This window comes from Stegostoma tigrinum, chromosome 7 (assembly GCF_030684315.1).
Source record: "Stegostoma tigrinum isolate sSteTig4 chromosome 7, sSteTig4.hap1, whole genome shotgun sequence".
Classification (NCBI taxonomy): domain Eukaryota; kingdom Metazoa; phylum Chordata; class Chondrichthyes; order Orectolobiformes; family Stegostomatidae; genus Stegostoma; species Stegostoma tigrinum.
Genome location: NC_081360.1, coordinates 41,227,633 through 41,239,666, shown reverse-complemented (window position 1 = coordinate 41,239,666; position 12,034 = coordinate 41,227,633). Strand labels below are relative to the sequence as shown.

General features: G+C 43.5%; 1 protein-coding gene across 3 annotated transcripts in view; it reads left to right on the top strand.

Annotated features, from left to right (window-relative positions):
- dnajc10 (DnaJ (Hsp40) homolog, subfamily C, member 10) overlaps positions 1 to 12,034 on the top strand; it is a 76,226-nt gene that overhangs the window by 60,618 nt on the left and 3,574 nt on the right. Inside the window, exons 21-22 of one of the 3 annotated variants that reach the window (XM_048534322.2) lie at positions 8,578 to 8,694; positions 10,029 to 10,613. In XM_048534322.2, coding sequence (XP_048390279.1) covers positions 8,578 to 8,694; positions 10,029 to 10,076 — 165 coding nt within the window. In that variant the 3' untranslated portion in view covers positions 10,077 to 10,613. Of the gene's footprint in view, positions 1 to 8,577; positions 8,695 to 10,028; positions 10,614 to 12,034 lie in introns of those variants that run through there. The other 2 variants (XM_048534320.2, XM_048534321.2) reach the window with 2 other exon arrangements.

The window sequence follows — 12,034 nt, the reverse complement described above, 5'->3', positions numbered from 1 at the left end:
AATTAGTATTCGTGTAGAAACACTCCTTCCTTCCAAGTTACATGCCGGAGCAATAACAATATTCCGTCACTGTCAGTGGGTTAAAATTCTTCAATGCAAGAAGTATCAGAATTAAAGCAGATGAACTCAGAGCATGGGTCGGTACTGGGAACTATGATGTCCAGCTCCTTGAAAACCGCGTTAGGGAACTGGAGCTGGAGCTGGATGAACTTTGGATCATTTGGGAGGCAGAGGGGGTTGTTGAAAGGAGTTACAGGGAGGTAGTCACTCCTCAGGTACAAGAAAAAGGCAGATGGGTTACGGTCAGGGGACGGAAAGGGAACCGGCAGGCAGTGCAGGGATCCCCTGTGGCCATTCTCCTCAACAATAAGTATACCGTTTTGGATACTGTTGTGGGAGGGGACTTAGCAGGGGAAAGCAGTGGGGCACAAGTCTCTGGCACAGAGTCTGTCCCTGCTGTTCAGAAGGGAAGGGGAAAGAGGAACAGAGCAGTAGTCATTGGGGACTCCATAGTTAGGGGGACAGATAAGAGGTTCTGTGGGGACGAGAGACACTCACGGTTGGTGTGTTGCCTCCCAGCTGCCAGGGTGTGTGATGTCTCTGATCGTGTTTTTGGGATCCTTAAGGGGGAGGGGGAGCAGCCCCAAGTCGTGGTCCACATTGGCACCAACGACATAGGTAGGAAGAGAGATGGGGATTTAAGGCAGAAATTCAGGGAGCTCGGATGGAAGCTGAGAGCTAGGACGAACAGAGTTGTTGTCTCTGGTTTGTTGCCTGTACCACATGCTAGTGAGGTGAGGAATAGGGAGAGAGAGGAGTTGAACACGTGGCTACAGGGATGGTGCAGGAGGGAGGGTTTTGGATTCTTGGATAATTGGGCTCTTTCTGGGGTAGGTGGGACCTCTACAAGCAAGATGGTCTTCACCTGAACCAGAGGGGTACCGATATCCTGGGGGGGAAATATGCTAAGGCTATTCGGGTGGGTTTAAACTAATTCAGCAGGGGGATGGGAACCAAAATTGTAGTTCGACAATAGAAAAGGTTGAGAGTAGGGTGGTCTGAAATAAAGTTTCAGGGACGCAAGATGACACCGGCAAGCAAGAAGTTGGTTTGAAGTGTGTCTACTTCAATGCCAGGAGCGTCCGGAATAAGGTGGGTGAACTTGCAGCATGGGTTAGTACCTGGGACTTCGATGTTGTGGCCATTTCAGAGACATGGATAGAGCAGGGACAGGAATGGTTGTTGCAGGTTCCGGGATTTAGATGTTTCAGTAAGAACAGAGAAGATGGTAAAAGGCGGGGAGGTGTGCCATTGTTGGTCAAGGACAGTATTACAGTTGCAGAAAGGATGTTTGGGGACTCGTCAACTGAGGTAGTATGGGCTGAGGTTAGAAGCAGGAAAGGAGAGGTTATCCTGGTAGGAGTTTTCTATAGGCCTCCGAATAGTTCCAGAGATATAGAGGAAAGGATAGCAAAGATGATTCTCGATAGGAGTGAGAGAGACAGGGTAGTTGTCATGGGGGCTTCAACTTTCCAAATATTGACTGGGAACACTAAAGTTCGATTACTATAGATAGGTCAGTTTTTGTCCAGTGTGTGCAGGAGGGCTTCCTGAAACAGTATGTACAGAGGCCAACAAGGGGCGAAGGCACATTAGATTTGGCACTGGGCCATGAGCCCAGCCAGGTGTTAGATTTGGAAGTAAGTGAGCACTTTGGTGATAGCGATCACAATTCTGTTATGTTTACTTTAGTGATGGAAAGGGATAGGTGTATACCACTGGGCAAGAGTTATAGCTAGGGGGAAGGCAATTACGATGAGATTAGGCAAGATTTAGGGAGCATAGGATGGGGAAGGAAACTGCAGGGCATGGGCACATTAGAAATGTGGAGCTTATTCAAGGAAAAGCTCCTGTGTGTCCTAGATAAGTATGTACCTGTCAGGCAGGGAGGAAGCTGTAGAGCGCGGGAGCCGTGGTTTACGAAAGAGGTGGAATCTCTGGTCAAGAGAAAGAAGAACACTTATGTTAGGATGAGATGTGAAGGCTCAGTTAGGGCGCTTGAGGGCTACGAGGTAGCCAGGAAAGACCAAAAGACAAAGCTCAAGAGCCAGGAGGAGACGTGAGAAGTTATTGGTGGATAGGATCAGGGTAAACCCTAAGGCTTTCTATAGGTATTTAAGGAATAATAGAATGACGAAAGTAAGATTAGGCCCAGTTAAGGATAGTAGTGGTAAGTTGTGTGTGGAGTCAGAGGAGATAGGGGAAGCACTAAATGAATATTTTTCGACAGTATTCACTCTAGAAAACGACAATGTTGTCGAGAAGAATACTGAGATACAGGCTACTAGAGTGGTGGGATTGAGGTTCACAAGGAAGAGGTATTAGAAATCCTACAGAGGGTGAAGATAGATAAGTCCCCTGGGCCGGATGGGATTTATCCTAGGATCCTCTGGGAAGCCAGGGAGAAGATTGCCGAGCCTTTGGCATTGATCTTTAACTCATCATTGTCTACAGGAATAGTGCCAGACGACTGGAGGATAGCAAATGTGGTTCCCCTGTTCAAGAAGGGGAGTAGAGACAACCCTGGTAATTATAGACCAGTGAGCCTTACCTCAGTTGTTGGTAAAGTGTTTGAAAAGGTTCTAAGGGATAGGATTTATACTCATCTAGAAAAGAATAAATTGATCAGGGATAGTCAACACGGCTTTGTGAAGGGTGGGTCGTGCCTCACAAACCTTATTGAGTTCTTTGAGAAGGTGACCAAACAGGTAGATGAGAGTAAACCGGTTGATGTGGTGTATATGGATTTCAGCAAGGCGTTCGATAAGGTTCCCCACAATAGGCTATTGTACAAAATGCGGAGTAATGGGATTGTAGGAGATATAGCAGTTTGGATCAGAAATTGGCTTGCTGAAAGAAGGCAGAGGGTGGTAGTTGATGGGAAATGTTCATCCTGGAGACCAGTTACTAGTGGTGTATCACAAGGGTCAGTGTTGGGTCCACTGCTGTTTGTCATTTTTATAAATGACCTGGATGAGGGCATAGAAGCTTTGCAGAACACCTCTGCTCAGTTCGCAACAAACAACTGCACCTCCCAGTCGCAAACCATTTCCACTCCCCCTCCCATTCTTTAGATGACATGTCCATCATGGGCCTCCTGCATTGCCACAATGATGCCACCCGAAGGTTGCAGGAACAGCAACTCATATTCCGCCTGGGAACCCTGCAGCCCAATGGTATCAATGTGGACTTCACCAGTTTCAAAATCTCCCCTTCCCCCACCGCATCCCTAAACCAGCCCAGTTCGTCCCCTCCCCCCACTGCACCACACAACCAGCCCAGCTCTTCCCCTCCACCCACTGCATCCCAAAACCAGTCCAACCTGTCTCTGCCTCCCTAACCTGTTCTTCCTCTCACCCATCCCTTCCTCCCTCCCCCAAGCCGCACCTCCATCTACCTACTAACCTCATCCCACCTCCTTGACCTGTCCGTCTTCCCTGGACTGACCTATCCACTCCCTACCTCCTCATCTATACTCTCTCCACCTATCCTCTTTTCTCTCCATCTTCGGTCCGCCTCCCCCTCTCCCTATTTATTCCAGTTCCCTCACCCCATCCCCCTCTCTGATGAAGGGTCTAGGCCCGAAACGTCAGCTTTTGTGCTCCTGAGATGCTGCTTGGCCTGCTGTGTTCATCCAGCCTCACATTGTATCATCTGAGGGCGTAGAAGGATGGGTTAATAAATTTGCAGACGACACTAAGGTCATTGGAGTTGTGGATAGTGATGAAGGATGCTGTAGGTTGCAGAGAGACATAGATAAGCTGCAGAGCTGGGCTGAGAGGTGGCAAATGGAGTTTAATGCAGACAAGTGTGAGGTGATGCACTTTGGTAGGAGTAACCGGAAGGCAAAGTACAGGGCTAATGGTAAGATTCTTAGTAGTGTAGATGAGCAGAGAGATCTCGGTGTCCATGTATGCAGATCCTTGAAAGTTGCCACCGAGGTTGACAGGGCTGTTAAGAAGGCATACAGTGTTTTAGCTTTTATTAATAGAGGGATCGAGTTCCGGAACCAAGAGGTTATGGTGAAGCTGTACAAAACTCTGGTGCGGCCGCACTTGGAGTATTGCGTACAGTTCTGGTCACCGCATTATGAGAAGGATGTGGAAGCTTTGGAAAGGGTGCAGAGAAGATTTACTAGGATGTTGCCTGGTATGGAGGGAAGGTCTTACGAGGAAAGGCTGAGGGACTTGAGGCTGTTTTCATTAGAGAGAAGAAGGTTGAGAGGTGACTTAATTGAAACATATAAAATAATCAGAGGGTTAGATAGGGTGGATCAGGAGAGCTTTTTCCCTAGGATGGTGACGGCGAGCACGAGGGGGCATAGCTTTAAATTGAGGGGTGAAAGATATAGGACAGATGTCAGAGGTAGTTTCTTTACTGAGTAGTAAGGGAATGGAACGCTTTGCCTGCAACGGTAGTAGATTCGCCAACTTTAAGTACATTTAAGTCGTCATTGGATGAGCATATAGACGTACATGGAATAGTGTAGGTTAGATGGGCTTCAGATTGTTGTGCCGACCTGTCATACCATCGAGGGCCGAAGGACCTGTACTGTGCTGTAATGTTCTATGTTCTATGTTGTGGCCATTACGGAAACTTGGGTAACTCAGGGAGAAGAATGGATGTTGGAAGTTCTGGGATTTAGATGCTTTAGAAGAAATAGGGAGGGTGGAAAAAGAGCTGGGGGAGTGGCATTGCTAGTCAGGGTGAGTATAGCAGCTACTGAAAGGCAGTTCGAGAATGATATGTCTACAGAGCCAGTTTGGATTGAGGTCGGGACAAGAAAGGAGCAGTCTCTTTGGGGCTTTTTTTACAAACCCCCTAATAGTTACAGAGAAGTAGAGGAATGGATTGGGAGGCAGATACTGGAAAGGTGCAGAAGTCACAGGGTTGTAGTCATGGGTGACTTCAACTTTCCAAATATTGATTGGAAACATTTTAGTTGTAATAGTTTAGATAGAGCAGATATTGTCTATTGCGTTCAGGAAGGATTCCTGATACAGTGTGTAAATAGACCCAACATGAGGAAAGGCCACTTTGGATTTGGTGCTTGGCAATGAACCGGGCCAAGTGTTAGACCTGTTGGTAGGAGAGCATTTTGGCGGAACTGTTCATAACTCTGTTGCTTTCACAATAGCCATGAATAAGGATAGGTACGCACAGCAGGGTAAGGTTTATAATTGGGGGAAGGTAATTGCAACTCAGTTAGGCAAGAACTTGACAACATAAATTGGGAGCAGATGCTGTCAAGGAAGAGCACCACAGAAATGTGGAGATTGTTTCAGGAATGTATACTGCGTGTGCTCGATATGTTTGTCCCTAGCAGATAGGGAAGATGCGGTCGAGTGAGGGAGCCATGGCTCTCGAGAGAGACCAAACGACTGGTTAAGAGGAAGAAGGAGGCACATGTAAGGTTTAGGAAAAGAGGAACGGAAAAGGCTCTAGCGGGATACAAGTTAGCCAGGAAGGAGCTGAAGGAAGGGCTTAGGAGAGCTGTAAGGGGGCATGAGAAAACTTTGGCAGATAGGATCAAGGAAAACCCCAAGGCTTTTTACAGGTATGTGCAGAACAAGAGAACGGCCAGAGAAAGGGTAGGGCCGATCAAGGATTGTAAACGGAATTTGTGCACAGAGCCTAAAGAGATAGCAGAGGTCCTTAATGAATACTTTTCTTCAGTATTCACAACTGAGAGGGATCTTGTTGTAGAAGAGCACAGTGTGAAACAGGCTGGTAGGCTAGAGGAGGTTGATGTTAGTAAAAAAGATGTGCTAGGAATTCTGAGGAAGTTGAAGATAGATAAATCACCCGGGTCTGATGGGATGTATTCACGGATTCTGTGGGAAGTGAGGGACGAGATCGCAGTGCCTTTGGCAACGATCTTTTCGTCCTCACTGTTCATGGGTATAGTGCCTGAAGACTGGAAAGAGGCAAACGTCATTCCCTAATTCAAAAAAGGGAACAGGGATAACCCTGGAAATTACAGACCAGTTAGTCTTACGTCAGCGATGGGCAAATTATTGGAAAGGCCTCTGAGAGACGGGATTTATCATCACTTGGAAAGGCACAATTTGATTTGTGATAGTATGGATTTGTGAGGGGTCGATCATGCGTCACAAACCTTATTTAATTCTTTGAAGAGGTGACCAAACATGTGGATGAAGGTAGAGCAGTGGATGTGGTATACATGGATTTAAGTGATTTAAGACATACAAGATGATCAGAGGATTAGATAGGGTGGACAGTGAGAGTCTTTTTCCTAGGTTAATGACGTCGGCTTGTACGAGGGGACATAGCTGCAAGTTGAGGGATGATAGATTTAAGACAGATGTCAGAGGCAGGTTCTTCACTCAGAGAATGGTAAGGACGTGGAATGCCCTGCCTGCCAATGTAGTTAACCCGCCCACATTAGGAGCATTTAAACTGTCCTTGGATAAGCGTATGGATGATGATGGGATAGTGTAGGGGGATGGGCTTAGATTAGTTCATAGGTCGGCGTAACATCGAGGGCCGAAGGGCCTGTCTGAGCTGTATTGTTCTATGCTCTATGTTCTAAGTAAGGCGTTTGGTAAGATTCTCCATGGTAGGCTCGTGCAGAACGTAAGGAGGCATGGAATAGGGGGAAATGTGGCAGATTGGATTCAGAATTGGCTGACCCTTAGAAGACAAAGGGTGGTAGTGGACAGAAAATATTCAACGTGGTGCTCAGTTACAAGTGGTGTACCACAAGGTTCTGTTCTGGGTCCTCTTCTATTTTTGATTTTTTTAAATGATTTGGATGAAGGAGTGGAAGGATGGAATAGCAAGTTCGCGGATGATTCGAAGGTGGGTCACATTGTGGACAGTGCGGAGGACTGTTCTAGGTTACAAAGAGACATTAATAGAATGCAGAGCTTGGCTAAAAAGTGGCAGATGGAGTTTAACCTTGAAAAGTGTGAGGTGATTCATTTTGGAAGGACAGATTTGAAAGCAGAATACAGCGTTAACGGAAAGATTCTTGGCAGTGCAGAGGAGCAGAGGAATCTTTGGGTTCATGTTCACAGTTCCCTGAAAGCTGCCACCCAGGTGGGGGTACAGTTGTTAAGATAGTGTGTTAGCTTTCATTGATAGAGGGATTGAGTTCAAGAGCCGTGAAATTATGCTCCATCTATACAAAAGCCTGGCCTGGCCACATCTGGAGTATTGTCCTGTTCTGGTCACCTTACAGGAAAGATGTAAAAGCGTTGGAAAATGTGCAGAGGAGATTTACCAGGATGTTGCCTGGAATGGAGGGAAGGTCTTAGGAGGAAAGGTTGAGAGAGCTAGGGCTTTTCTGTTTAGAACGATGAAGGATGAGAGATGACTTGATAGAGGTGTACAAAATGATCAGAGGTATGGATAGACTGGACAGCCAGAGACGTTTTTCTAGGGTAGAGGTAGCTTTTATGATGGGACATAGTTTTAAAGTGAAAGGAGGTAGATATAGGGGAGTTGTCAGAGGTAGGTTCTTTACCTCAGAAAGTGGTAGGGGTGTGGAATGCATTGCTGGAGAGGGTAGTGGAGTTGGCTTTATTAGGGGTATTTAAGCAGCTATTAGATTGGCATATGGATGATAGGATAAGGTAGCGGTGGAGGCTAGATAGACCTTAGGTTTTGTGTAAAAGTTCAGCACAACATTCTGGGCTGAAGGGCCTGTACTGTGCTGTACTGTTCCATGTTCTAACTGTAAGCATACCGACACCACAGACTGCAACAGTTCAAGATGGTGACCACACACCACCACTACCTCAAGAGCATTAAGGGATGAAAAATAAATGCTGGCCTTGTTAGTAACACTTGCGTTGCAAGAATGAATTATAAAAAAAAACCCTGAACTTTCTGTGGCAAATTTAAGTGTAAATTGGCATACTAAAAAGTTCTAAAAATTAATAGGGAGGGTGAGAGTGACGTGTCTTGTTGTGCGAAGCAAGCAGCATAAATTCGCCAGCAAGTTCTGAAAATTCACAACAAGCATCTTATTCCTGAATCCAGTGGGGCTGTTTTGCCAGTCTGTTATTACTATGTAAGGTATTTTTCTAACAACCAGCTCATTAATCAGAAATTAGTTTTTATGTTTTCTTTATTGCTCAATACCGGCCCTTGTCAACATTCCTAGCTAGATGGATCAGTAAGTATGATATTGACCCTTTTTTTTCAACTACCTTGCACCTCCAACGCTATTGTACACCACATAAACACACAACTTATTAAAGGGAGTCTACCAGTGCTTCATGTGAGCCAGAAGGGCAGCATCTTGTTTTAGTTGTTTTTTAATAACATAATTCCCATCCTGTTCGTTCATGTAGACAAATACGTAGCTTCTGTAAGTGCCTATTCTTCAGGGCTCAGTGAACATAAAGTTTTGCATGATAGGGAATCATGACAAGGTTTTCCCTTTCTGTCCTCACATGTCACAGTGCTTACAAACATCATATGTGCAGCTTTTATTTTTCTCTATTTATTGTTTCAACTTGCAAAATATTTAATATTTTTGACTTTCAGAAAAATGCCGCAGGAGAATATATAAACAGTAGAGAAGCAAAAATGATATCACAGTTGCTGAGGAAGCGATTGGAAGAGCTTCAACCAAAGTCAAAAGATGCATTTTCAGCTAAAAAGGTGACTAAGATTTTGTCTGTTTTTGTCTAAAAAGTGTAGATCAGTTTGTAACAAGCAAACAGCATAGAATTCTTTGTTTTATTGGAAAGTTAGTATTCGTGTGGAAACAAATTTACAAAAATATTGATTTCTTTCCATTACCTTCTAAATAATAGCAAATGAAACAAACCAAATTGTGATGCAACAATCAATTTATTTTTATAAGAAAGTCAGTTTTTTAATGTAGTCTTTGGTCACTTACCCACATTCATATTCGCAATAGAAACCAATTTTAATGGAAGCAACTGCACCTTGTTCTAAACATATGCAAATGTGATTAGAAGGTCAGAAGTGGGGATATTCGCAGTCCATGTTCAAATGCAACAAGATTTGAACAATATCCAGGCTTGGGCTAACAAGTGGCAAGTAACATTCGTACCGCACAAATGCCAGGCTATCACCCACTCCTGTAAGAAATAATTTAACCTCCACTCCTTGACATTCAATGTTATTTTCATCCCTGAATTCCCCCACTATCAACATCCTTGGGTTACCATTGACCAGAAATTCAACTGGACTTGCCGCATGAACATAGTGGCTACCATAACTGGTCAGAGGCTGGGAATACTGTGGCAAGTAACTCACCTGACTCCCCAAAGTCTGTTCACAATCTGCAAGGTGCAAGTCAGGAAGATGGTGGAATACACCCCACTTGCCTGGATGAGTGCAGCTCCAACAACACTGAAGAAGCTTGATACCATCCAAGGCAAAGCAGCTCATTGACTGGTACCATATCTCAAACATCCGCTCCCTCCATCATCGATGCTGAGTGACAGCAGTGTGTACTGTCTACAAGATGCACAGCAGAAATTTGCCAAAGATCTGTAGACAGCATCTCCAAAACTCTCGACCACTTCCATGTACAAGGTCAAGGGCAGCAGGTACGTGTGAATACAACTTCCTGCAAGTCCCTCCATGTCCCAGACCATCCCGATTTGAAAATATATCGCCATTCTTCCACTGTCACTGGGTCAAAATCCTGGAATTCCCTCCCTAAGGGCACTGTAGCTCAACCCACAGCACGTGAACTGCAGCAGTTCAGAAGACAGCTCACCACTACTTTCTCAAGGGCAAGTAAGGGCAGACAATAAAAATGCTGTCTGGCCAGCTACTCCCCATGTGCTACAAATGATTTTTTTTTTACAATGTCTATGCTTATAGTAAATGACAGAAGTTTGTGTTTAGCCAAGAAAATTTGGAATAAGTTTAGGGAACTTAGATCACTGTTTTATTTCAACAAGCCGCATGACATTTGGACTTCCACAATTATTTTTCAATCTATTTTCTTTCCTAAGGAAGGTGAAAACCAAAAGCAAGGAAGATTTTCAAGATCAAGATTTTGACATTTCACTCTGAGGCATGAAGTGACTTGAATTGTTCAAGACAAAGTCACATTGTTATATTTGGTCATCTAACATGTCTAATGGGGTGATTGAGCAGTCTAGGCCTATTGTAGCTAGAGTTTTGGAGAATGAAAAGAGATATAATTGAAGATGTAAAATGCTAAAGGAGAATGACAATGTAGACTTAGAGTGGATGTTTCTCCTTGTGGACCAATCTAGAACGAGAGATCATAGTTTTAGGCTAAAGGGTGGCAGATATAAAACAAAATGGGGAGAAATTACACCTGTCAAAGGGCTGTGAATCTGGAATTCTGACCCTGAAGATATCAGGACTATGAATAAATTTAATGAGGAGCGAGATTTTTAATTGAAAAGAGTAATGGGGAGCAGGAAAGAAAGTGCGTTTGAGGCAGACATGAGCTCAGCCGTGATCATATTAAATGGCAGAGCAGGCTCAACAGGCTGGAATAATCTACTCCTGCTGCTAGTTCTTATATGATGTAAAAATTAATTGAATTATAAGTATACATTGTAGAAAAGTGCTGCATTCCTGCTGCCATTCCTGTTGTTTGCTTCAAATTATCGATGTTAATATAATTGGTTGAAATGAAAGATTAATGATAATATCACATTTAATACTGTTTTCTGCATTTCTCCAACTACTACCTCTTTTTCCTCTCAAGAAGACAATGATTTATGAAGGATTTACATCCTTTTTGCTTTAAAACCCCAGTACCTTGTTCCTATAACAATTCCTGGGGTGTAGGTTTGTCAGTGTTGAAAATTTCTGATCCTGCATTGAATCAAAAGCAACAAAGTGTGTGTGTGTGTGTATTTATATGTATGCATTCCAACATGGGTAATTCAAGAACGACGATCGCTGACTTTTCTTATTTTTGTTGCTTCTTACCGAGGAGATACTGATGCATGATTGGCTGTTTAGGTGACAATAATCCACTTGATGCAGAGATTGAATAAAAGCTTGCATTTATATAGCATCTTTAAGGAAGAAAAATGCTTATAAAATGTTTTTTTAAACTTGGCACAGCTCAATGTCACTGATGTGTCGAGGGGACACTGATCTGTCAGTAGCCCATATTATAATTTTCCATTTAAGAGCACCAGAGATGAAATCGTGACCATGATCCAGATGGCTACAGTTGTATTCCAGCACTGTCCACCTTGATTACTAATTGGTTGTTTCTGTACTTAAATGGGAAAATTGCCGTGACTTTCAAGAAGTAAAAGCCACTGAAAGTTAAATATTTCACCTGCTTCTGACAGAGAATAATTCCCTATTTTCAACTGATCACAGAAGTTCCTGTTTATGTTACACCAACCCAATGTGAATTTTCTAAACAGAAGTTTATTCTCATGTCTACTTGTCTGCTCAGCAGAACAATGTTGCTGAAAAGTGGATTGGCCAGACGTTAATTCTACTCCATTCATGAGTTCATGCCAATTGTTTTTATAAATTATTTACTGTCCATTTATTTGAAAAGTTGGCAAGGCCACTCCTATTGGCCATACCTGGTTACCTTGAGAAAGTAATGATGGCGCCTTCTTGAATTGCTGTAGGCTTTGTGCCAGTTGTACTCCTGCAATTCTGTAATGAATTCCAAATGTTTGTTCTAGCACTATATTTGCGTTACTTGCAAATGATTAGATTTGTTATACTGTGATTTCAACAATAGCTATTTAGACTTGTCCAGTTATTTTTTCAACTTTGGATTCCAAGATTGGTAAATCACCTATACAGTCATTCTGATTTAATTCTTCCAGATATCTGAATGCTATCAAGAATAGAACCGAGGTCAAAGTGACTATGATTTTGAATTAGCCATTTCTAAAATATTTTTATTCCAGCAGATTTGTTTTTCAGCTCAGGTGTCACTAGTTCTGAGTGAAAACCTGTTTGTGTCTGTCAATTTCTGAAGCTGGCTCTCTTCAGTTTTAAC